The sequence below is a fragment of the Phyllostomus discolor genome, chromosome 1, assembly GCF_004126475.2.
Source record: "Phyllostomus discolor isolate MPI-MPIP mPhyDis1 chromosome 1, mPhyDis1.pri.v3, whole genome shotgun sequence".
NCBI lineage: Eukaryota > Metazoa > Chordata > Mammalia > Chiroptera > Phyllostomidae > Phyllostomus > Phyllostomus discolor.
In genome coordinates, this window is record NC_040903.2 from 193,624,454 (window position 1) to 193,651,512 (window position 27,059).

The 27,059-nt window shown below is 37.0% G+C and overlaps 1 protein-coding gene across 1 annotated transcript; it reads right to left on the reverse strand.

The window, feature by feature from the left end:
* Window positions 1–6,600: 6,600 nt before the first annotated feature.
* MED6 (mediator complex subunit 6) lies at window positions 6,601–26,834 on the reverse strand. Its single transcript, XM_036011596.1, is given in 11 exon segments — window positions 6,601–6,973; window positions 6,976–7,014; window positions 7,624–7,651; window positions 17,375–17,490; window positions 19,524–19,632; window positions 19,932–19,948; window positions 19,951–20,013; window positions 21,818–21,909; window positions 23,447–23,477; window positions 23,480–23,605; window positions 26,798–26,834. Coding segments are annotated over 11 exon segments (732 nt in total). The 5' UTR covers window positions 26,820–26,834; the 3' UTR covers window positions 6,601–6,884.
* Between the last annotated feature and the right edge of the window lie 225 nt (window positions 26,835–27,059).

The window sequence follows — 27,059 nt, forward strand, 5'->3', positions numbered from 1 at the left end:
TGTCCATGTGTCCTTCATACTTGTTCCTGTAAACCCTTCCCCTTTTCCTCTGAAATTCCTTCCCCTCTCCCCTCTGGTCAAAATTATTTTAAAGAAAGCTAGCTATCTGGTGCCCTAGCTAGTGTGGCTCAGTAGACTGAGTGCAGGCCTGCAAACCAAAGGGTCGCTGGCTTGATTCCCAGTCAGGGCACATGCCTGGGTTGCAGGCCAGGTCTCCTGAGGTGGGTGCATGAGGGGCAACCACACATTGATGTTTCTCTCCCTCTCTTTCTCCCTCCCTTACCCTCACTAAAAAATAATTTTTTAAAAAATAGCTTATTAGAGATGCACTGATTCAGCCAGAAACCCAAGTAATATTCTGATTAGGAGGCTAAGATAAGTGGTATTTATGAGAAAGGGAAGGGAACAATTACAAGGGAAGAATTTCTATAGGTCCAGATAAACTAACATAGTGACACTAATTCTAAACAATGTTTTTAATTTTCAGCACACTATTTATCAACCCATTAGTCATATCTGCTTTCTTGTTTTCCCTGCAAACAGTTCTGTGGAACACAATGTTGCCTTAGGTCCAGTCCAAAGGTTATTTTGTTTTAACATTCCAAAGGTTTGAGACATAAAACGTGCAAAACAGTTCCTCTGGGATGTCAGCTGTGACTCCATTTTAAAGTGGCTCCATGTACATTATTTTTTTACAAAAACACTCTTAAAACTCAAACTTTGCTGAGAGAAACTAAATTAAACTTAAATGAATGAACATAGCATGTTTGTGTTTCTGAAGACTTGATAGTGCCAAAATGTCAGCTCTCTCCAATTAATCTACAGGTCAGTCCCAACCAAACTGTACTATACTCCTAAATATGAAATGTAAAATAATGAAGCTTCTAGATAATGACATAGAACATCTTCATAACCTCATTGTAAAGAAATACCTCAGACAAGACACAAAAAGCATTAACAATAAAGGAAGAGAGTAATAAAGTGAGCTATGTCAAAATTAAGCACTGTTCATTTTTAGGACACCATTCATATAGTAAAAAAGCAAGACAGAGTGGAGAAGATACATTTACACACAATACATGTTACTGACAAGGGAGTCCTATCCAAAACATAGGATGACTTCTCAGGACTCTAGAAGACAAAGGCAGATGAAAAAACTGTTAAATGTGCAAAAAAGGATGCTTAACAACATCCGTCACCAGGAAATACAAATTTTAGCTTCGACAAGGTATCACTGTACACCCATCACAATTAGTGAACTGTTCTTTAACTGACAACATCAAGATTCAACAAAAGAGTGGAACACACGAACTCATACACTAATGATAAAAGTATAACCTGATACAATTACTTGCACACTTATACTGTTATTAGTTTCCTAGGGCTGCCATAACTAGTACCATAAACCAGTGGCTTCAAACAACAGATATTTATTGTCTCCAAGTTCTGAAGGCTGGAAGTCCAAAATCAAGGTGTCAGCAGGGCCATGCTGTCCCTGAAACCTACAGGGGAATCTTTCCTTGCTTCCTCCCAGCTTCTTCTGGTGATTTGCTGGCAGTCTTTGGCGTTCCTAGGTTTGCAGATGCATCACTCCAATCCTCTGTCTTCACATGACATTCTCCATTTGTCTCTTCACTTGGACTTGTTTTTATATGGATATGAGTCATAATGGATTAAAGGTCCAACATACTCTAGCATGTCCTCATCTTAACTAAACACATCTGCACTGACCCTATTTCCAAATAAGGTCACATTCTCAAGTACAGGAGTTAGGACTTCAATGTATCTTGTTGGGGTCGGGGGTGGGGGGGCCACAACTCAGCCTATAATATACACAAAACAGTATGTACAAGAATATTCATAAAAGCAAATTTTCATAATAGCCAAAAGGTACAAACAATCCAGATGTCCACCACCATTAGAATGGATTTTAAAAACTCATAATATATTTATGTGATGGAATACGGCACAGCAATGAAAATAAACAAACTACAATAATAGGAAACAACTTTGATGAACCTCACAAACATAATATTGAACAAAAGAAGGCACATGTGAAACACACACTGAATCCACTTATATTAAAAATAAAAAATAGATGAATAAAGAAAATGTGAGATATGTACACACACACACATAATGGAACACTACACAGCAATAAAAAAAGAATGGAATCTTGCCATGTGAGACAACATGGATGGTTTTCCAGGGTGTTAAGTCATTCAGGCAGAGAAAAACAAATACTGCATAGTTTCATTTATATGTGCAATCTACAAACAAAACAAACAAAACCAAACAGACTCATAGAAACAGAGACCAAAGGGACGATATCCAGAAGGCAGGGAGTGGGGGAAAGGGGGAAGGGGAATATAATCAATTAACATTGTGGTAAGTTTACACAGTGACAGATGATTTATTGGAATTAGTGGGGTGATCACACTGTAAGATATAAACATGTCAAATCACTATATTGTATACCTGAAACTAATACAGCCAACATAAGATTGTATAGCAACTAAACTTAAATTTAAAAATAAGTTTAAAATTTTCAAAAGTATTTTAAAAAATAAAAAATTTAATAACTGTATAATAAAAGATTTGCTAAAATTGAAAGCTAATATTCGAAGTCTGATAGAAATTCTTAGGCCTTCTCAGCAACTCCCTGGGCCCTCTTGCAAATAATTGGGAATGTAAAATTCTACAGTTGCCTGAGCCTGAGCCTGGAACCAAAGAAAAAAAATGGTAAAAGAGAGCTTTTTAGTTGCACAAAAAGAAAAACAGGTTCCCTATTCTAAATCTAGCCACCCAACTGCAAGCAACCTTAAAAACTGTTTGCCAAGGACAAACAGAAGTCTTAAGTCTTTTTCACAAGTAGTAAAAGCTTTAGTCACCTGAACAAGTTAACCTAATTGATCTCAACTGTAATTTATAAACTAGTGAGTTTTGCATTGTTCTACATGTCTTATGGCTTAAATGCTAAAAACTATCCAGTCTTTGGTTGCAACTGTTTATATATGCATGTGTTCTGGATAAATATTTGGTATTAAAGCTAATTTAAATTGTTGATTTAATTTATGTAAAAAAAAAAACTATCTTTAGAATTATAAACATTTTATGTGATACTTTGATTTTGCCCAATGTCTCATGAAGTTTTCATGGGTAATCTAAACATAATTGTTGAAAAAAAAGTTAAAAAAAAAAAAAAGAAACAATAGGCAGTCAAAATATTTATTTATGGATGCATTGTTACACGGTAAAAATGTAAGACAACAAGCAGTTACCATAAAACTGAGAATAAGGATGACTTGTGATCACAAGGAAAAGCACTGTAAATAGAAGGAAACATAAAGTAGTTTCTGGGGTACAGGTAATGCTCAATTTCTTTCTCTTTCTTTCTTTCTTTCTTCCTTTTAATTTTAAAATGTTTTATTTTTATTTATTTTTAGAGAGGGGAAGGGAAAAAGAAAGAGAAGGAGATAAACATCAATGTGTGGTTGCCTGTCACTTGCCCCCACCACTGGGGACCTGGCCTGCAACCCAGGCATGTGCCCTGACTGGAAATTGAACCGATGACCCTTTGGTTCCCAGCCCCTGCTCAATCCGCTGAGCTACACCAGCCAAGTGTAATGCTCAATTTCTTTATGTGCATAGTGAGTTACACAGGTACAATGAGTTGTACTCTAATATTCTGCAGTAATGTAGGTGAAAGAAAAGAAGCTTTACTGGAAAATACTTGATGCAAGTATGACAAAGAAGGAGTTAATATCAATATGTCAAAAGTTCATGCTTAAATGAATGGAAAATAAGCAAAGTGCAAAAGTTTATATAACATGTTGCCTTTTGGGCAAGAAGGGGAAATAAAATATCTACTCATGTGTGCACAATACATACAGTAAAGATACATGAGAAAGTAATTAGGTTGGTTACTTTGAGAGGGTTGATAGGAATGAGGTGGAAAAGAGAGAAGACATGACTTAGGGCACAGGATGAAGGGGGGTGATACTTAGAATCTTTTTTGACAGTTCTGACATTTAGAACCAAGTTAGCACCTCAGATACCCCAAAACAATACAAGAACAAAACAGAAATTAATAAGAAGTCAGTAAAATGAAATTCAAAACAGAACCAAATGAACTGAATAATCTAACAAATGAGTAATGTGACTACACTGAAGAGGAAGAAAAATTAACCCAAGTAATTTTTAAACACAATATCTAAACTATATATCCTCAAGCTAAACATAAAAAGAAATAAGCAAATTCTGAACTCTAATTAGGAGATCTCTTTTTGGCAGAGGTATAGGTTAGCAATCCTAACACTACTTTGTTAACATAGGATTAAGCAAAGAAACAAAAATACTGTGAATAACAGGAACCAGAAAGCTCATCAATGTGGGAGAGAGTTACACATATAAAAGAGAACAGAGCGAACCCTGTGGTGAGGGACTGGGAATTTGTGGTATTAGTGCGAATTGATGGCCTTTAATAAACATAGATACATGTGTGAGAATGTGTGTATATTCACTCATATGTAGGTATGTACCTAGTTCTTAACTCTGTCAGCTGCAAGGGCCTACAAGCAATGACACCCTGGCACAAAGACCTTGCATTCTCACCACCAAAGCAGGGACCTAAGAAACATGGCTGGTACCAGGGTTAAGAAGAACTGGAACAGCCCACTGTGCCAAAATGCAAAGCAGTGCTCAATGAATGACAGGGTCATGCCAAAGGGCAGAGGAATCAGCTTGAAGGGGCTCCCACTGGCCCAATCTGGAACAATTTGAGCATCAGTATAAACAAGAATAGTAAAGAAATATCAATTCATTGAATAAAATAAGAACCTAGAAGTCCAAAATGACATAAATAAATAAGGGGAGAGAAGAAAGCTCTCTTCTTTATAGCAAAAGACAGCTAATAGACATAGAGGAATGCTAGAATTAGAAAATCACCATTTGGCAACCATCATATTCAGGCAAGAATTACCAATCGATGTCAACTAGTGGGTAAAAATTTGAGGAGTAACACACTACCTACAGAACCTCTATCTGCCCCATAAGATATCTCTAAATGACAAAAGAAAAAATAGTAACTTTAAGTAGGGAAACCTGACAGACACAACCTTAACCAAGAAAGTTAACACCAGAAATGAGGCAACTAGCATGTACCTCCACAAACATCTTTTCTGTGTTATTCCTGACCAAAGTGCATGAGGTGAACTTAATCATGAAAATATCAATGTATCAAACTGAAGCTGAAAGACCCCAAACAAAATAACTGGCCTAAACTCTTTAAATATCAAGTCATGAAAAACAAGGAGGAAATATTCCAGATTAAAGCAGACTAAAGAGATGGTACAACCAAACCCAGTGTGTAACTCAGGATATTCTGTTGCTGTGAATGACATTCTTGGCACCTGTCTGGCAAGATATGAATCAGATCTACGGGTTAGGTAGTAGTATCATACCAGTTTAATTTTGATAACTACACTATTGCTACGTAAGAGAATGTTCTTTATTTTAGGAAATACACACAAAAGTAGTTAGTGGAAAATGGGCATCATGTCTGCAACTGATTCTCAATGCAAAAGTAAAAGGTGTATATGCATGTGTATTATAGAAATACATAGAGAGAAAAACAGCAATTGATAGCAAGAGTTTGAGGTGGAGGAGATGATAGAAAAAGATCAAAGAGTAAAACAAATATGGAAAAACGTTAACATATAGAGAATTTAGGCAAAAGGTGCGTGTGTGTGTGTATGAATTCTTTGTACTATTTTTACACTTTTCTGTAAGCCTGAAATTATGTCAAAATAAAAAGCTAAAAGAAAAATCTTATACAATATGGAAATCAGACATTTCATAAAAGCAAAAGTCAAACGTGAACAATTATCCAACTACTTAAAATGATAAAACCATTTTTTTACTATTTAATTAGCAAAAAACAAGTGACAATAGTCAGTGGTAGTAAAATTCTGGGGGGGGGGGGGGAGGTATTTTCATACTTCACTGTTTGAGTGACAACTGGTCCAAACCTTTTGAGAAAAATAACTTGGCAATATGGACTAGGAGGAAAAAAAGGTACAAATTCTAATGATTTTACCACTGGGACTCTATCCTACTAAATACTGAAAAATCACAGACAAGTATAATCACAACAGCCTTGGGAACAACCAAAGTAAACCAGAGAACGAGTTTAAGAAAATGTATAGTCATTCACAGGAATTATTCAGTCATTAAAATAAATAATCTATGAAAACTAAGTAAACATGGAGAAGTGCTTACAACAGACATAATACTATAATAACATAAAATTACACGAACAGAAAAATTACAAGCTTTGGTTTCTAAAATAGCTATGCATTGAAAAAGAAGACAAAAAATTCACAAAACTGTTATAGTATTTGTAGGGTGATGGTATAGATGTGTGAGGTTTTTCCCCCATTTCTTTATCATTCAGATTGTTAGTAATGTTAGGATTTTAATACTGAGAAATATGCAACTAAGAAAGAAAGTAGGCTTAGTCACTACGTTAACATTAATCCTTTGTATTTACAAAGTGCATCTGGAAATATTTCAGAGAGAAATAAGGGGGAAATGCCATGATTAAGTAATCTAGACAAATACCTTTATTTGGTTTTAAACACAAAAAAGCAGTCTGTACACATGTGAGTGAGGGGGACGATCGAGTGTCCTGTAGGGGAAAGGTTACAAAAGACACAAATACCCATCTTAAAAGCTCAAGGGTCCTTATATCCTTTTTTAAAGAACAAGCACATTCTATACAAATGAAAGGGTTGTGACAAAGAACTTTTAAGTCAAGAGCCTTTCACAGTAATGAGGTATAATAATGGACAAGAAGTCTTGGAAGCTTCTCTCTTGTCCAATACTCACTGAAGTCTCATTCGTTTTTCAGGGGGGCCTTTGGTGCTCACAGTCTGTTGGATGTTCTTCGCGGTCTCCTTCTCCTCAGATTTACAGTTTCTGGTGTAGGTTCTGCCTCTTTCTTTGTCTGATCCACTGCCCATGAAAAGCAGGTATTTGTTGGAGGGGGCAAAGAATGGATGGATGAGATCAATTTAGACAAGAGTTAATGTGAATGGTTCAGACTCTTTCCAATTCATTTAGAATTCCTCACCTCAAGTTCTAAATTTAGCTGTTTCATCAGGCAGATGTGGAAGAATCTATTCACAAACCTAAAAACCTGATACCAAGTAAATATGATACTAGACCAAAAACCCATGACTTTAAATGAGACATTATACATAAACAAGATAAATAATTATTTCATCCCAGTTCAATGGATGGTTCAATACCTCTTTTCAACGATGAACCAGAACTTTTTCCACATTGAAATTTGAACTCAAAACCCCAATCAGCTTGGCTTTTCACACCTCCTCAATTCCTACTCTTTCCACTCTGATTCACCTTTTAGATACTATCACTACCACAAAAGCACCAACTTTTGGCAGTTCAGCAAGTCTCAAAGGTTAGGAGTAACAAACTACAATGAGAGAATCCAGGAGGACAAAGTGACAACAGCTCATCTCACACACTATAGCTGTCACTGAGTTAAACAGGCTGTTTGATCTTGTTTCAATTTTAATAAGATTACCAGACAAACCATACCTGGGACAGGCTTTTCTCCAGACTTTTGCTATAATTGAAAAAAGAGAAAACAAAGGAGAGGGAGTGGGGAAAAGTAGAAAAAAAACAGAACAGGTTAGCAAAATTTTCTTCCTGACTTCATAATTCTTATTAAAATCATACCTTCATTCAAATTACATTGTAAATGATTTCATGAAGAGGAACTATGTACCATAAAAAGTAAATTTATCATTTTCTACTTCTTATTCACCTGTGTCAGAAAAGACAAATCTAAAACTAGAACGAAAGAGTCAAACATAAAGAACCTTTCAACACCTATAAAGCCCTCGCCTCCACATCCAGGTTATGCTGATTTACAAATACGTATCAGCTAAGTAGAATCCAATGGAAGAGGAATAACAGAATGGAAAATAGAGCCTTTCAATTCTTGAGACTTACTTGCTTAGAAGTAAGAGCTATAAAAAAAAGTAGAATAAAGTTTGGGTGAACCCTCTGACTTTTAAAGTTGGCAGGTGTGGGAAATAGAGGAGAAAGGCACTTTTCTATGAACTTCTAATAAGTGTACTATTAAAAATCAAACTGCAGAAAAAAATGATCAGGGTGCTAGGAGTCAGGAAAAGGTCAGATCTTTCAATCTGCACAGCAGTTCTTTTGCTTAATTGAATCCTGTCACCTCCCTTTCCCTATTACTCAAGTGAAATGCTTTAAAACACTTTCCTCCTCTTCCTTCCTCAGCAAGGCTCACAACTTACCCCACACTCTCAGCTGATGACTCTACCTCTTACGTTAAAAGAAAAAAGTCAATGCCCCAAGTTCCCTCCCATTTATCTACCTTTGCATACATACACACACACACACACGCACACACACAAAACACCTTTATATACTTCTGCTATCTCAAGTTATCTCTGTCATTTCAAAGTTAACGTCTCCCTTTGTTTTCTGAATTTCTTTTTGATGCCCTCCTTTGGCTTTCTTATCTATTCCTATGACTAAAGACTACAAAATTTTCTGATATCACATGTGCCAGATTCATGCTTGCCAAGTGCCTACCAGCCCACACCAACTGCAAGTTCTGGGAACTGTTACACTTCGTAAGACCAAAACTGAGCTCCCTATTACAACCCATTGTGCAGAAAGGTTAACACAGAAGGCCTGAGGCTGCTCTCCTCAGGCCAACCTGCAAGTCTGGCCGTTGGCTGGGGACTAGGAACTTGGATTTCTGGAGTATTCCCATCATTCCCTAACTGATAATGGTGGCTACTGCACCTAGATTGTTTGTACACATAATGCTGTTTATGCAGGGAATGTGGAATTTCAGTACATGCTCTTAGATACAGCACATATATGACACCCTCTTCCCACCCCCACCAAAAAAACACAGGCATCAAGTCTCTAATGGACTTCCTTAGAAAGAACTATCACATACATGTTGCTGCATTGTCATTGTTGAGAGAAGTAGGCTCTGTGTGACCCCTGGTGGGAAAGAGAGAGTATAGGGAAGCCTCCATTTACATTGTTTCCCCTGTAACTGGCTGTATATCCTTACTATGTCACTGTAGTAAGTACTGTGAGACCTCTACACAAATCACCAAATATGGGGAGGTCACAGAAACCCCCAACACAGCCACATTGTCACATATTTTTATGAACATCTTAGGCTTAATACGTCAACAAATCTTTTTAAATTTAAAATAGGAAAACAAATATTTGGCATGTACTGAGGAAGTGAGAAAACTGTGAGGGAGTATTCTTATACTGCTAGCACCGAACCATTTGAACTACATCTGGGTATTGGAATAATGTCATTATCAACACAATGTGCACTGTCTAATCTTTCCTAGTGAATACTGTCAAACTAGTAGGATGTGGCTTGAGATGACAAAGTAGAATGGGGGTGCCTTTCGATAAAATTTAATCATGTAACCTTGGGAAAAACCTTGCTGAAGTAACAGTCTATGGTGTTCTAGTAGCTTCCTAAAACAGCACTGAAAGACATTCATCATAAAAGGCTCTGCGGGCCTGAACTCCCATTGTATCACAGTTAGTGTGATGGTCAGTGGTAATAAGAATTAAAATATAGAAAAAGGATCTTCAAAGCAGTCAGGACTCCTCTAATACTCTCCTGAGCATCCCCCTAATGGGCAACATTCCTAGGATCTAGAAGCTTAACTGTTAAATACAATGGATAAGGAGGAGCAAGTTCTGAGCTACAAATGTTCTGGGAAATACAAGAGGTAAACAGGAGTTCATAGGAGAGATTTCAAGTTAACCAAGAATTTATTTTCTTTTCTAGATCCAAGGAGAAACATTTTAGGTACGAGGAGCAAAAGAATTATTCTAGAGGAACCATTCTAGAGGAAGCCATCCTTTTTCCTAGTTCTATGACAGAGTTGAACATGCTCTCTCTTTGGGAGTTGGCTTTTGGCTCTTGGATGGTTGAAAGACAGGCGGGGTTCTGGAAAATGACAACTGTATGTGCGCCTACAGCTAAACCTTTAAAAGGAAAAGGTAAAAAAAAAACTCACTGAAATGATATAGAGTCAGCAACCTGCTTCAAACAATTGAGAGGAAGTGGAGGAAGAAGAGATAAAATTAAATTGAGTAGGTTTGATAATTACTGAAGCAGAGTAATAGGTATATGGGGGTCCATTAATTATTCTCTCTACTTTTCTACATTATCTTAATTTCCATAACTTTCTGTAAGGTAAAATGTTGATGTTTTGTTTTGTTTTTTAATATTCAAGAGAACTCTGAGCTTTCAAAACTGTCCAGCTTAGCTCACCAGACAGGACGGCACACACATGGGAATGAAGCAGGGCCCCTGGGCCATAAAAAAAGGAGAAGTCGCTCAGCTGGAATACCTCAAGAATCCAAACACAGAGGGTAGGCCTCCGAATGTTCTGGGGGTTAGTCAGTGAAAACAGAACCTCTAGCAACTAGATTAAGCCAAAAATCTGTTTCTTTTCCTACACATATTCTAAATTTTGGTTAATAAATCCATATCAAATCTAATTCTTGGCCTGAAACCTCAAGAATCATCCTTAATGACAATCTCTCCAAATTTAACCACCAAAATTAGGCAATCCTGAATCTGAAACATCTTTTGAATCTCCCTTCTCTTTCTCTGGCCACAGAATTAATTCAAACTTTCTATAATCTATTGTCCCTAACTCCAAACATCACATTTTCCTAAGCATCCTCTACATTGTTATGGGTTATCTTCCAAAAAACACAAAACTAACTAAATTTCTTTCTTGTAATGGTCTTTAAACATTTATTGGGTCCCTACCACCATCATCAATAATTCTCAGCTAGTCAATGATTAGGGTCTAGAAGATGAAGGAGAGAATATTTTAGTATTTTGAATAAATACTTCATGTATTTATAAAAAAATTACTACTGCTTTGGTTTGCCCTTAATGATGATAGTTATTATTTTAATACTTCAAAGAACTTTTAATTCAGAAACCTGTTATGTTTATGGAAGTACTAACAGGTCATAGGTTTAAAGTAGCAAGCACTGGACTACAGTATTAACCACAAACTCCTTTAGAGAGCCTGTACAATCAATCCTTCTTAATCTGACCTTAACCCCATCTTTTATGTCTCATAGTCAGAGTACTTGCTGATTTTTTTTTACGGGTATATAGAAGTATAACTGATATACAAAAACTGCACATATTAATGTATCCAATTTGATGAGTTTAGACATACATATATACCTATGATACCACCAGCACAATTAAGGTAATAAACATATTCATCACCTCCAAAAGATTCCTTATGTTCCTTTGGGTTTTTTGTGTGTGCTAAGAACTCCACTCTATAAGACATCTACACTCGTACCAAGTTTTAAGGACGACATCACAGTGTTAACTATAGGCATCACTTTGTATAGCAGACCTCCAGAACTTATTCATGTTGTCTAACTGTAACTTTATATCCAATTAACAACTCCCTATTTTCCCCCTTCCTCCATCCTCTAGCAACCACCATAAAATTTTCTGCATGTATAAGTTTTCACTATCTTAGATACTTCATGTAACTGAAATCATACAGCATCTATCCACCCTTCTGTGACTGACTTATTTCAATTAGCATAATATAGTCCAGGTCCATCCAGGATGCTGCAAAAGGTATTCCTTCTTTTATAAAGGCTGAATTAATATCAACCATATATATACACCAGTTTCTTTCTACATTCACCTCTCTTTTTTTTTTTTTAAATTCTTACCTGAGGATATTGAGAGAGAGAGAGACAGAGAGAGACAGAGAGAAACAGCGATTGTTACCTCCCATACATGCCCCGACCAGGGATCAAAACCACAACTTAGGTATGTGCCCTGACCGGGAATTGAACCTGTAACATTTTAGTGTATGGGATGATGCTCCAACCAACTGAGCCACCTAGCCAGTGCTCTCCATTCATCTCTTAATGGACATTTGGGTTGTTTCCACACCTTGGCTATAGTGATTAATGTTGCAATACACATAAGCATGTAGATATCTCAGATTTCAAACTACATTACAAAGCTATAGTAACCAAAACAGTATTGGCATAAAAAGGCATATACCAATGGAACAGAACACAGAGCCCAGAAATAAAGCCACATATATAGAGTCAATTAATTTACAACAAAGGGCCAAGAGTATACAACGATGACAGGACAGCATCCTCAACAAATGATGCTGTAAACACTGGACAGTCACATGCGAAACAGTGAAACTGAACCACTATTTAACACAATACACAAAAATCAACTCAAAATGGATTAATTCCTGACATAAGATCTAAATCTAAAACTTTCTTAGAAGAAAACATAGGTGGTAGTAAGTTCCTTAACATCAGTCTTAGGGATGATTTCTTGAATTTGACACCAAATGGAAATGCTTCAAAGGCAAAAATAAAGCAGAGGGACTACATCAAACTAAAAAACTTCCACAGAGCAAAGGAAACCATCAACAAATTAAAGGCAACCTACCAAATTGGAGAAAATATTGAGATAATCACATCACACCTGTTAGTACACCTATTATAAAAAAGACAAGATATAAGTGTTGGTGTATAAGTACTGGTGAGGATGCGGAGAAAAGAGAACCCTTGTGCATTGCTGGTAAGAATGTAAACTGTTACAACCACTAGGGAAAACAGTGTGAATGTTCCTAAAATAACTTAAAATAGAACTACCAATGAGCCAGCAATCCCCCTTCTGGATATATACTGAAAGGAAATGAAACAGGATCTCAATGAGATACGTGCATTCCCATGTTTATTGTAGCATTATTCACAACAGCCAAGATAAGCAGCAATCTACTTGTCCATCAACAAATTAACAGATAAAGAAGATGAAACATTTTTCAGCCATTAAAAGAAAATCTTCCCTTTGGGGAAAAAAAGGGCTAACCTTGAAGGTATTAAGCTAAGTGAAATTAAGTCAGACAGCAAAAGACAAATACTATTAAAATGTCACTTATATGTGTAATCTAAAGAGACCAATCATACACACAGAGATAAAGTGGTAGGCACCAGTGGTGGGGGTGTGGGGGCAAGGGACATGGGGAGATGTTGGTCAAAGAGTACAAATTTGCAGTTACAAAATGAATTAAGTTCTGGGGATCTAATGTGTAACATGGTGATTATAGTTAATACTACTGTCTTACATACTTGAAAGTTGCTTAAAGTAAATCTTAAATGATTTCATCACAAAAAAGAAATGGTATTTATGTGACATGATGGTGTCTGCTAACACTGTGGTAGTAATCATTCTGCACACATAAGTGCACCAAATCAGTACACTGTGGCCCCTAAACTTACACAGTACTAGATGGCACGGAACTGTATCAATAAAGCTGGAAACAAAGAATTCAACCCTAAGGGTTTTTTTTTTAATGTTATTGTAAATGGGATTGTTTTCTTAATATCCTTTTCAGACAGTGAACTGTTAGTACATAGAATGCACCTATTTCATATCCAGCAACTTTACTGGAATCACTGATTAGTTCTTACAGATATTTCAGTGAAGTCTTCAGGGTTTGCTATGTTTAAGATCATGTCATCTGCAATAAGAAACAATTTTACTTCTTTCCCAATGGGATACCTTTTATTTCTTTTTCTTGCCTATTTCTCTGGCTAGGACTCCCAGTATGATGTTGAAAAGAAGTATGAAGGGTAAGTATCCTGTCTCGTTCCTGATCTGAGAGAAAAAGTTTGTTTTTCCACCACTGAATGTACTAGCTGTGGGTCTCTCACATACAGCCTTTTTATGTACAGGTACATTCCTTTAACACCCATTTTGTTGAGCATTTTTATAACAAAAGATTTCAAATGCCTTTTCTTGCATTTACTGAGATTGTTGTGTAATTTTTATCCTTTACTCTGATAGTGTGATATATCATATTATTTTAGTGTATTAAACCATCCTTGCATCTCAGGGATAAATCCCACTTGATCATGTGCATGATCCTTTTAGTGTGTTGCTGGATTAGTTTGCTAGTTTTTCAGTAAGGATATTACATCTATGTTTATCAGGGACATTGGACTGTAGTTTTCCTGTCATATCTTTGTCTCTGACATTAGAATAATGTTGGCCTCATAAAATGAACTTGGAAGTGTTCCTACCCTCTTCAGGTTTTTTTACTGAAGAGTCTGGAAGAATTGGCATTCTCTTTAAACATTTGGTAGAATTCACTTGTGAAGTCATCTGGTGCTAGACTTTCGTTTGTTGAGGTTGTGATTACTGATATTCATTCTTGGTCTGTTCTGAGTTTTTATTTCCTCATGACTCAGTCTTGGTGGGCTGCATGTTTCTAGGAATTTCTTCTAGGTTATTCAATTTGTTGGCATATAATTACTTATAGTAGTCTAATCTTTTATGATCTTTTGTTTCTGGTGACACCAGTTGTAATGTTTCCCCTTCCATTCCTAATTTTACTAATTTGAGTCTTCTCTTTTTGGTCTAGCTGAAAATCTGTTAAGTTTATTTCCTTTTAAAAAATACCAAACTCTTAAAAAGAATTAAAAAAAACACCAATTCTCAGTTTCACTGATTTTTCTATTGTTTTTCTAGTCTCTATTTCACTTATTTTTAATCTTTACTATGTCCTTCCTGCTACTAACTCATATGTGGAAATTAAACAACACACTCCTGAACCAATGGGCTAAAAAAGAAATCATAAGGGAAATAAGAAATTATCTGAAGAGAAATGAAAATGAAAACACAACATACCAAAATTTATGGAATGCAGCAAAAACAATACTAGGAGAGAAACTGATGGTGCTAAGTGCCAATACTAAAAGAAAAAGTTCTCAAATAATCTAACCTTACACCTCAAGGAACTAGGGAGAAAAAAAACTAAGGACTTTCTGGTTTCTGTGTATTATTTGTTCTCATTAACACTTATATTTCCGGTTTTACATGCTCTATTCCCATTTTCTAGATCAACATTATGTAAAAGAAATATAATACGAGCCACAATTACAAGTTACATATGTAATTTTAACTTTCCCAGTAGTCATATTTTCACAAACAGGTGATTTTATGTTTTAAACCAAATATAGCTGAAATATTATTTCAACATATAATCAGTATTTTAATTTTAATAAAGTATTTTACCTTTTTTTTCAGTATCAAGCCTTTGATCCCAGTCTGTAGTTTACACATGTCACAACTCACGTGTAAATGAGTTGTGGACTGGCTGCGTTTCAAGTGCTCATTGGTCACGTGGTGCCTGACGGCTACTGTACTGGGTAGGTCTAGGTGTTTCTTCCCCTGGCCCTTCCTGGTATATACTGAGTACTCACTGAGTGAACGGTCAACCATACCTAACCATTACACTCTGTAGTGGTTACGCATCACCCTACACACAGCTGTAATTCATTTATTCATCAGACCCTGTTTCAATCTTCAAGTGTCATCATGAGATTTCTCTGTCCTTTCCTGGCTTGTGAAGGAAACTGGCTTTCCTGTCCTGATCCAGCTGTGTCCTGTTCCCTCCCCATCACATAACCATTCCAATAGCACATGTCTCTCCTAGGGTAAAAGTCAGGAAAGGGAGTGGGGGATGGGGGGCCTGTTCTGAAGTCATCTCGTGGTATTGGGGACCACTCTGCATGGTTTCAGGGATTGCAGCCCCACAACAGCAGGCTCAGAAAGGGGCTAGTAAATCTCCCTAGAAAACCTGGTAACGCAGGTGGCAGATGACTTGACTCTAACGCCTACGGTTCCCATGGGAATGAGGCCTGAAATGTACGTTGTATCCTTGAAGTTTGCTCTGTCCAGCATAGTCCTGCCAATACAAACCATGTGTTTAAGTTCAAGGCATAAGGAGTAAACCCTTATCTCATGAAACATGTCTTAAAGACCCTTCTGGCATCAGAATGACTAACAGACCCTGACCTATGACAGACAGATCTCTGTGTTTCTTTCAATTGTTATCTATAGATAATACCGTTTTTGTATGACTATAGCCTTTTGACATCGACTGATGAGCTATGCACGTATGCTGTGTACACTACACATTACCATTCCCAATAAAGCTGTTTGGGAGAAAGTTTGGGGCGTTCTCCAGTAGAGGGAATTGCCACCCACTTCCCCGTGGGAACAACAAGGTTGTGGTCCAGGACGATTTGTTCTCATCCACGGCAGCCGGGAGAGCTCTGAGGGATGGGGTATCTCCCTACATGATGTGAAGAATCTCATTTAATCTAAAATTACCCTCAAAAAATCTCTTAATTAGGTCCCCCACCACACACAAAAAAACAGGTATATATACCTTGTGTATACATAGCCCTGTAAAGGCACCATAAGAACTGAGATTACCTATGAGAATGACATGTTCACATATTCCTCTCATAGCTACTACTTCACTTCCAACAGCTCATTGAGTAGAATGGCAGGGTGGATTTGCTACTGCTGTTGAAACTCCCAAAATAACATGGATTCCTATAACTTAAACACCAAGGTGATTACCTCTACAATTACTCCTGTCCCCTCATTTATCATGCCAAACCTTATGCTTCAAAATGTTCCTTTTTGTTTTGGGGTTTTTTGGGGGGTTTTTTTTTTGGTTACAAAAGTTTTATAACTGTTCTCATTAAGGACTTAAAATATCTACTATATCAGGCTGGAAAATGAGTACAATAGAGTAGAAACAGCATGAGTTTCAGATTCTATTTTTGCTACCATTTATGACGCTTTGGCAATCTTTTTGAATGAGAATATTGTCTATATGTAGTCCTAATAGGCTGTTAAGATTCAGTGAGGAATTAAACTCAACAGCACACAACAGTGAAATTAATGACATACAGAATTTCCCCTGGGAGGAGGGCATATTAATTCCATTCCCTTTACCCTTTTCCCCATTAAGTTCTTCAAAATCTCTCCTTTGATTCAGAGATCATTTTTTAACAATGAGGAAAATCGGTATTTTTTAGGTCACATCTGAAACAGTTCTCAATTGAGAAAAAATATGCCAGGCCCTGGCTGGGTGGTTCAGTTGGTTAGAGAGTCATTCCAATACACCAAGGTTGCAGATCTGATCTCCGGTCAGGGCAATACAAGAATCAACCAATAATCCATAAATAAGTGAAACTAACAAACCAATATTTCTCTCTCTCTCTCTCAAATCAATAAAAACTTTAACTGTACTTGAACAATGATTAAAATTTTAAAAAATTAATTTACAAAAAAAAATCAATATAAACTTTAAATAAAAATAAATACACCAAAAAACAATGTCCAAATCAAAATAATAGCATATGTCCTCATTACCTGCACAAATTTGGGTGAAACTTTTGTCTCAGGTCTAGGAGTAAGGCATCCACAACGTTGCCTCTGGAAAATAGATCTTGGTTCTTCTTTCCTTTTGGTTTTAGGTTTGACTTTATCTATTAAAATATGAAGTTCATATCAAAACACTTGCCTAGTTTGATGTTTTATATTTTATAAATCTTTGTCCAGCATAAACATACTCAACTTCATTATTTTTAAGACTGCTAGTTCAAAAATAATACTGCAATAAGTTAACAGAGAGTATACAAAGAAGTGTTCTAACTCTCCCTCTTACATGAAGTTAACATTCTAACATTTAAAAAGCTGATGTCTTTTCAAGATACTTTAGTTTTAACTTTTAAAGTATATGACTGTCTAACCACTATGCTATACTTCTAAAACTAATACAAATAATATTGAATGTAAACTATAACTGAAAATACATTTTTTAAAAAGATACTTTAGTTTTAGTATATAAGCATGGATAGACAAAGAATTTGAAGGGTAACGTATTCCATAATTATCAAAATCACAATCCAAATTATTTGTCTAAAATTATCTTTGTATATATTTTAAGTGTATTAAATGGTCTTTTCCCATGAAATCTTACAGGTGCAAATGGAAAATGCAACTTTCACAAATTCCCCAAGTTACCAACCTCAATTATGAAGATTAAATTTGCTGAAAAAAAAAACAGGACCAACCAACAACAGAAGATCTCAAGACAAGGGAAAAAAAAAAAGAACTTACAAAGAGAAATTCTTAAATTAATGATATGTGGAATTTCCCTGGGCGTAGGATTGTACTGGGAGACTATCTCTAAATGAAGGGCTCCAGGTAAGTTTTACTCCAAACATTTCATTAGGCTAGGAGCAAAGAGCTCTTAGGAGTTTATTTAACTGATGCAAACTTTCCTACATAATGTTCAGCCTGCAACTACTAAGAATAAATATAACTGTATCTGAGAGACCAACCATTCATATAAGTCTGCATTCTATTTAAAGGTTACTTTCCCATAGTAATTATTCTGAATTGCTATTTCTCAGAGAAGGAAATACAGACTATAGGGTTTACTGCTTACACACATTTCCAAAAGTATTGGTAAAATAAGGTGTAGAATAAATAGCAGATAGCAGCTATGGAAACTAGGCATTCTTCGGCATCACAACAGATAATAAAATGGCAAGATCAAAACAGAATGATCACCTGGGGATAAGCCTCTAAGAGTATCTCCCCTACTTTTAAAAGGAGTGGCGGGGTAGGGGGGCAGATTCAGCCCTGCCCACGTGGCTCAGTTGGTTGGAGCATCGTGCACCAAAAAGTTGCCAATTTGACTCCCAGTCAGAGCACATGCCTAAATTGAGGGTTTGATCCCCAGTTGGGGCACCAATCAATGTACGGGAGGCAACCAATCGGTGTTTCTCTAAAAATCAATGGAGCCTTGATTAGTGTGGCTCAGTGGATTGAGCGTCGGCCTGCAAACCGAAGGGTCGCCAGTTCAATTCCCAGTCAGGGCACATGCTGGGGTTGTAGGCTAGGTCCCCAGTTAGCAGGGCGTGCGAGAGGCAAACCGATCAATTATCTCTCACATATCAATGTTTCTCTCCTCTCTTTCACCCTCCCTTTCCCTCTCTCTGAAAATAAATAAATAAAATCTTTAAAAAAGTAAAAATAAAATCAGTGGAAATATGTCCTTGGGTGAGGATTAAAAAAAAAGAACTGGGGGGATTCAGGTTCCAAATTTCCAGATGACTCAATAGTTACATAAGCAAGAAATATCATCATTACTCATTCCTCATCACTGATTTTCTCTGCATGTTCCAAATATTTAAAAACCTCGAACCCACTTATCAAAGAATACCACTTACCTAACATTAAAATTTACATCTGTTCCTAGGAGAAAGCTATTATCACATCCATTTATATAAATTACAGCTGTGACAATGTCATCATCCTATGAAGAATCTTCCTAAGGAGAAGTAAAACAGACCTAGAAATCATCAACAGCTATTTTCCTAACAAAACCAGCTTCATTCTTTTAGAGTACCAAAAAATGCTTCATTCTTTTGGAGTAAAAAAAAAAAAAAACAGCTTCATTCTTTTAGAGTGCCAAAAAAATGTTTTCGGAGGGTCCAGGTGTTCTACCTACCTTGCTCCTCATGATCTTTGAAGTGCCACCAATACCCTTTGGAAGGATGATATCGACAGTATGACATAGCTTCATCGAAAGCTGACTGAATGCCATGCACTGCAGTAAGCTTGTAAAAAAAAAAAAGTTTCTGATTTCTCATTAGATTAACCAAAATTTCCAAAGTAAATACAAAATATTACATTTGTAAAGACAGCAATTTTCCAGTTTTCAGAACCTGAATCTCTACATAGTGGGCTATGATGTATACTTCTAATACAGAATTGGCCCACAGTAACAACACTCAAAACATTCTAAAACTCAACACTTTATACCAACTTACACAAGGGAGAAGACCTCCTCTTTATTCTGAAAGCAAGGTAGCTTCAGTAAAAGTTTTCTTCAGTGTTTAAATGTGAAGACACTTACCACTCTAGAGTTTATAATGATCCTAAGTCTGGTGCCTGATAGATCACTCCAGCAATGATATAGTAATCAGCCAGTGGGATAACTAAAGCAGTAGGAGAAAAAAAATGTTTATGAATACAGTTATATACACCAGTACTAAATAGATTTCCATTAAAAAATGACTAAAATTTGACATGTTCCCATATTAAAACTTAAGGCAGGCCTGGCAATTCCCATTATAGTCAAAACAGCCACACCCATTCGTTATTACCTACAGCTGCTATGGCAGCAGTTGAGCAATTGTCACAGAGACCATGACGCCCACCAAAGTCTAAAAAATCTACTCTGTGGACCTTCAGAGAAAGAGTGTGCCAACTCGTGTCCTAGAGTCACTTGCATATCTTGTTAAAAATCGCATTCTTACTCAGTAGGCACAGCACATCTCTAGCAAGTTCCTATGTGCTCCAATGCTGCTGTGGTCGGTCACACTTTGAACTTGCCTCTGTGCCCCAGTTCTGGGTCCTAAGGAGGAAAAACAGCTGCTACTGAGGCTGGTGCCACCTTGCATAGCTTCTACACCTTGAACCTTCTCATCATAGAAATCCTGTCTCTGGTCTTGCCTTTGTTCTAAGGTTCTCTTTTTCTCTAAACAGAAACTCTAGATTTTTACAGTTAATTTCAATTCCTGACTCTGGAACCACAACTTCCTTAACAAGTCATTCTCTGGAATCAGGTAATATCAGAGTTGTTACTAAATGTCTTCATGAGGGTATCTAACTAAGAGATGAAGATGGTCATTTCTGGAAATAGGTGAGTTTTTGATTTAAAATCAAATTTGGCCTTGGCTGGGGCTCAGTTGGTTGAAGTGTTGTTGTCCTGTATATCAAAAGGTCATAGGTTCGATTCCCAGTCAGAGCAGCAACAGGAGGCAATCAACTGAAGTTTCTCTCTCTCTCTCAAATCAATAAACATATCTTTGGGTATAGATTAAAAAAAACCCTAAAAAAATCAAACCCAAATTCTATACTCTTCACTTTGATTCTAAGGCTGGTTTGTTTTGGAAAAATAACCCTGGCAGGGACTTTTGGTTGAATGTGTCAATGAAAATTTTCAACTGACCTATGAGTTTGGTACAATTGTACCTACCATGTATTCTGTAACAGAATTAAGATTCCATGACTATGAAAAGAAAGGTTACTTGGGATACTCGAGGGTCAGTTGGAAGCCCAATGACTGCGCTCACAGGAAAAGGTGGCTTCCAAACAGAGAGTTGCTCTGTTAGTGCTTGCAGAGTTATCCTTGGGCATGCTGGAAGACCTGTGGTGTCCAACATGTAACCAGTGAAACTTGGGTTTTGAAACATTTCCTAAGTGATAAAGCTATGCCAGGTGTACCAGTCTTCCTAGACAATTTGCATAAACAATATGATTATAGGGAAACCTGATTTCCTACTAAGGGTCTGGAATTTTAGTAGGCAGAGGATGTCTACATGATTAGCCCTCAATAAAAACTCTGCACTTGAGAGTCTGAAACAGACCTCCCTGAGCAGACATATACATGTGGAGCTGCATTTCACTGCTGGCAGGTGTACGAGGTATAGCCCCCTCACAGGAGGGAAAGTGTAGGAAGCTTACACATTGATTCCTACCAATCCCACTTGATAAAGGCTTTTTCCCTTACTGATCTGGCTGTGTATCCTGCCTGTGTGGCCATAACAAATCGTACATGTGACTGACTATATGCTGAGTCTGCTGAGTCCTCCTAGTAAAGCACTGAACATGTATGTTCTCTTGGGGATCCCCAAAAGACAACCCAATAAAAAAACACAAAATAACCACATGGCTCAGAAAGCAAATAAGTCATGGTATTTTAAGAAGAAAACAATGCCTGAATTTCACACATTTTACCTTGGGTAGGAGACTGCCGCTGTTGCTTCCGAATAATAAAAAGAATGGGCTCTTGAGCATGTAAAAGGATGTATTCTACTCCAACCATCTGACTGAATGAAAACAGAACACAGACATCCAGGGATCTATGAATGTTCTACAAACAATTCTGTAGAACATTCAAATTATTATATAAAAGAATAGCAACACTGTAAGTAGAATTAAAACTGCCTATGTTTGATATTAAAAACTAGCTGTTTAATAAATCTGGCTATTTTCTGAGGTAGTAAAATACAGATAACATAAGATTTGGTTCTTAAACAGCAAAATCTCTTTACAAAAATTCATGATGAATTTAAATTTTCATCATTAAAGTACAATGAAGAGCATTTTTCAAAAAAGGCAACCAAAATACCACAATGCTTTCTGACCTTAGATCTGTAAATATATGTAAAATATAAAAGTATACATGAAGTCTCTTCATGTCTTGACTATATATGTCAACTATATATTTTACCCCACCAGCAAACATCAAAAACCTTATGCTTGCCCCACTGCATTCTTGATCTGATAGATTATGTTTAAAAATAAGTAACAATAAGTTCTCTTAATAGTGACAAACATTTGTCTTGTAACAAAAGCTATTTAAAATACCATAGAAGTTTGCCCTGGCCAGGTGACTCAGTTGGTTAGAGCATCAACCCATACACCAAAAAGGCTATGGGTTCATGCTGAATAAGGAAACATACCTAGATTGTGGGTTTGATCCCTGGTTGGGACAGGTATGGGGAGGCAACTGATAAATGTTTCTCTCTTTCTCTCTCTCTCTCTAAAACCAATAAACATATCTTTGGGTAAGGATTTTTTCAAAAATTTTAAATACCACAGAAATTTAATTTTATGAATTTCCCCTGATGTTTAACTGACAGGTAAAAAAAAAACACTTTATTACACGGTGGTTTCAGAAAGTTTTGTAACAGTAATAAATTCTTAACATTCTAAGTCTGAAGAATCTTGCTTTGCATTTGTTTGGCTAAAATTGTATTTTCTTTATATAATTCTTTTTTTAATTTTATTTATTTTTAGAGGGAGGGGAAGGGAAGGAGAAAGAGGGAGAGAAACATCAATGTGTGGTTGCCCCTCCCATACCCTCTTCTGAGGACCTGGCCCACAACCCCGGCATGTGCCCTGAATAGGAATCAAACCAGTGACCCTTTGGTTCACAGGCCCATGCTCAATCCACTGAGCCACACCAGCCAAGGCCAAAATTGTATTTGCTTTATTTTTCATACAAAGATAAATCTACTACAAACCTACTAAAAACATTAAATTAACTGTAGAGAAGACAGTTATTATAGATACTAGGTTGAGAATAACAGCTGCATTGCTAAAATCACTGATCACACCTACCTCTAAACCTCATAGCTATATTTTAATTGGACAGTAATATATGAAGTTACACACAGAAGACTTCCTAAGCAACAAATGACTACTACTAATTCCTTTGCACATCAAAAATTTTTACAAACCCAAACGGAACTCCAGTTCTTCCACAACTTCTACTCTGTACTTCATGATTCAGAGCTTGAAAGAAATGTTCACTACAGAACCTCTAGTTGGCAAAGATGCTACCTTCTTATAATAACTTACTTTAAGTGTTCTAATGTTAGTCTCTGCATTTGACCACTTCATTATTACATGTTCTGTCATAAAAGGGATTACTTCTTTCTGAAAAGTAATCCAGGACATTTCCACTGTTCAAAGCGGGGATCCATGAACTGTCAACCCAAGAAATTCCCAGCAGATTATCTATAGGAAAGAAACAAAATAATAAAATATGAGAAAGGAGAAAAAAATCTAACCCTACAAATATTAGATCTAATGTTGTAGGCACTATGAATGGAAGGAAAACATGTATCCTAACTTACATACTCTTACAGTCTAACAGAAGAGGTAAGTATGCAAGAAGACAACAACTCGACATGATAAGTTCTACAATAAAAGCATGAATAAATGTGCTATGAGAGCACAGTGGAGGGTGCAGGATACCTTACCTGAGGACACTGGAATGACTTTTCATGGGGTGAGGGTTTTAGTACTCTATGTTAAAGATTAAACAGAGGTTCATCCCAGAAAAAGAGAGGCAAAGTAATTCTAAGTAGAGAGAACACATATGAAAAGGTGGGAAGACATAAAAAAGTATATTATGTTTAGAGAATAATTTGATTAGGTGGAGAAGTGATAGGATATGAAATCTAAAGAAGTCTTTCAAAAAAATGGAAATCCTAAGTTTTTATATATTGGCAACTAATTCAAAAGTTTTCAGACAACATGCATGCCAAAGAAAACACAATCAGAGCCACCAATCTGAAACCTCCCAATCAAAGACAGAGAAATAAAGAAGTGATTATTATAGATGAAATAATAAAGATGCAAAAGTTAAAGGGCAAATGAGAAGCAGAATGCCTTCAATTACAGTCATACAATTTCACATTTTAGAATAGAATTAAATCTGAAATTTTCAAAATGCACAAAGGAAAAAAAAGACACAATAACTAAGTACCTTTAATGAGCTTCTATTAGCCACTTGCTGCAACAATGTTTCATACCACTGACTAGTAAATCCCACTAGGTGTCAGTCATGAATGCCTATATAGTACTGGTTGAAGAAAGAATTGAAACCTCAACCTCTCCTATACCGCAACTGCTTCTGGTATGTTTGAAGAAGTCAGACCTAACCCAAGGTGACAAGCAGTTGTGAACAAAATGAATCAAGCAAGAAAAAGTAATTGTATAAATTAAAAACCAAGGAAACAAATAAAGTATGTTAATGACCAAATAATCAGTACAAACCATTAAGATGGTTCATCATAAATGAATCATACCATAACAAAATATATAACAAGCCAGCAAATAAAAAGACAAATTTTCTCATGAAAAGCAACTAAGGATAATCATTATTCTCAGCTTTAAGCACTATAGCCCAGTTATTAAAGTAGTTTTGCCTGAAGCAACTTTGTTATACATTTCTGTAGGAATGATTACATAAAAGCATTTGTAGAGGACAATTTTAGGTTTCTTTCTCACTCACATAGTAGGAACTATGTCTGTATGATGTCATAACAAGTTACTGGCAATAAACTGTTATAATATTACAGACCATTTCCACAGAGAGTAATCTGCAGACACAAATAAATGTTTAATAAAGATCCTACCTACCAACAATTATGGACAGTCATTAGATATGGGCATCAGATGATGGGGACCCAGTGGAAGGCAATGGCAACACATTGGAAGATCCAGAGCAAGTTACCAACTATCTTTCTGACCTCATTTCCTCCCCACCTCGGTTCTCACTGTTTCAGCCATATCTGCCCCCTTACAGCTCCTCTAACACACCAGGCATGCTCTCACCTCAGAGCCTTTGCAATGACCCTAAAAATCTAAGAAGTAAAACATTATGAAAGCTAAATATTTGAAAATAGTCTAAACTGAGGGTTTCTTTCTTTCTTTTTTTATGTAGTAGCAAGGGACTATGCTAACATAGCCCCAAAACACTTCTCCAACAATCAGCAAGTGATAAAATTAGACACTGGAAAACTAACTTATTACCCAGAAATGCTGAAGTTCACTGGACATTTTGAATAATTATAAATGAGGATATATTTGTAATAAGTTTGCTAGACTCCACTCTGGTTAATATAGAAAAAGGAATCTTAAACACTTTCCTTTAAAAACCAAGGATATATAGCCCTGGCCAGGGAACTCAGTTGATCAGAGTGTTGTCCCAATACACCAAGATTGCAGTTCCATGCCCAGTCAGGGCACGTACAAGAATCAACCAATGAATGCATCAACAAGTGGAACAAATAGATGTCTCTGTCTCTTCCTCTCTCCCCAAAACCAATAAAAAATCAAGTATATACAAACAAAACAATCCTACAAAGAATGATTAGGAGCATATTACAGTTTGAGGAAACTATAATCTTTTGAGGAAAGCCCTTTTTCTTTAATCTGCTGGGGGTGAGGATTGAATCTCAGCTTGCACCTAGGTACAAAAATTCACACTTACTTTAAGAAAAAGTACCACAATGTTTCAAATGGAAATAAATCTACGTTGAGAGTTTCACACAAGTGTAGAAAGTTTTGTGGGAGACATCACCACACAGTAAAAGATAAAGGTAATCTCCGATGCTCTCTCACGCCACTTAATTTTCCTGGGAAATTCCATAACCCTTCCTCCCAGGAGGAACCTGGTCTGTACTAGGTTCTCAGGGTTCAGCTATTTTTTAATCTCCCTTCCGTTCACTCTTTGGAATCCCAGAACACAACTACTAGGCGTTTCCCCCCAAATTCACTGCCACAGATGTGTGTACGTGAGCTGAGAAGAGAATGTATGGCTTAAGGCTGAGATCAAGCATCAGTGAAGGTAACGAGTCTCCATGTATTTATTCACTGACTCAATAAATATTTGAGTACGTTTACAGTCCAGCTGTGAAAAATAAACGACCCCCTACCTTCGGTAATTGTTGGGTGTTCGATGGAAAGTATTGCAGAATCAAAAATAAAACACAGAAGAAAACTTTAGGGATTCACGCTCAGGGACGAAAAGGGCGCGATGTCAGAAATAAAGCAGCCACGATGACAAGTCCCAAAAAGCTAACCAAATCCCGTCGGTTCATTGCCCCACCTTCCACTCGGCTCAAAGGCCATTCCTTCGCCGGGAGAGAACAGCGTCAATATTTACTGTGGAAATATATGTGTAAAACAATACTGCGGGTTTGAAGGCTCAAAGCCCAGAGCTTTTTCCAGTCCCTGCGTTTCGACCCTCCTAAGACACCCCGGAGAAACTGGGAAACACTGGGCAACTTTTCGCCAGACTAAAGCCCTGGGTGGTCCATAGAAAAAAAGCGTGGAGACATCACAAATGCCCCCGCGAATTATAAAGCCCCAAGCCAGACCCCAGACAATCAAGAAACAAAGGCTAATAGCACAGGTTACCTCGGATATCCACCGCCGCCATAACTCCAAAAGTATTCGCGAGCTCTTTTTCCGGCGCAGAGAAAACGTAGTAACTTTGGCGACGGAAGCAGCCGGTTGCAGATCTAAGGGAAGCAGGGTGGAGAGGCGGGGCTTGAAGGTGGAGCGAGGCGTGGGAAGGAGGGGCGGGGTGGTGATGGGCGGGGCTGGGAAAGTGGGGGCGGGGTGGGAAGAGAGAGGCGGGACTGCAAGGTGGAGAGAGGCGGGGCTGGAAGGTGGAGAG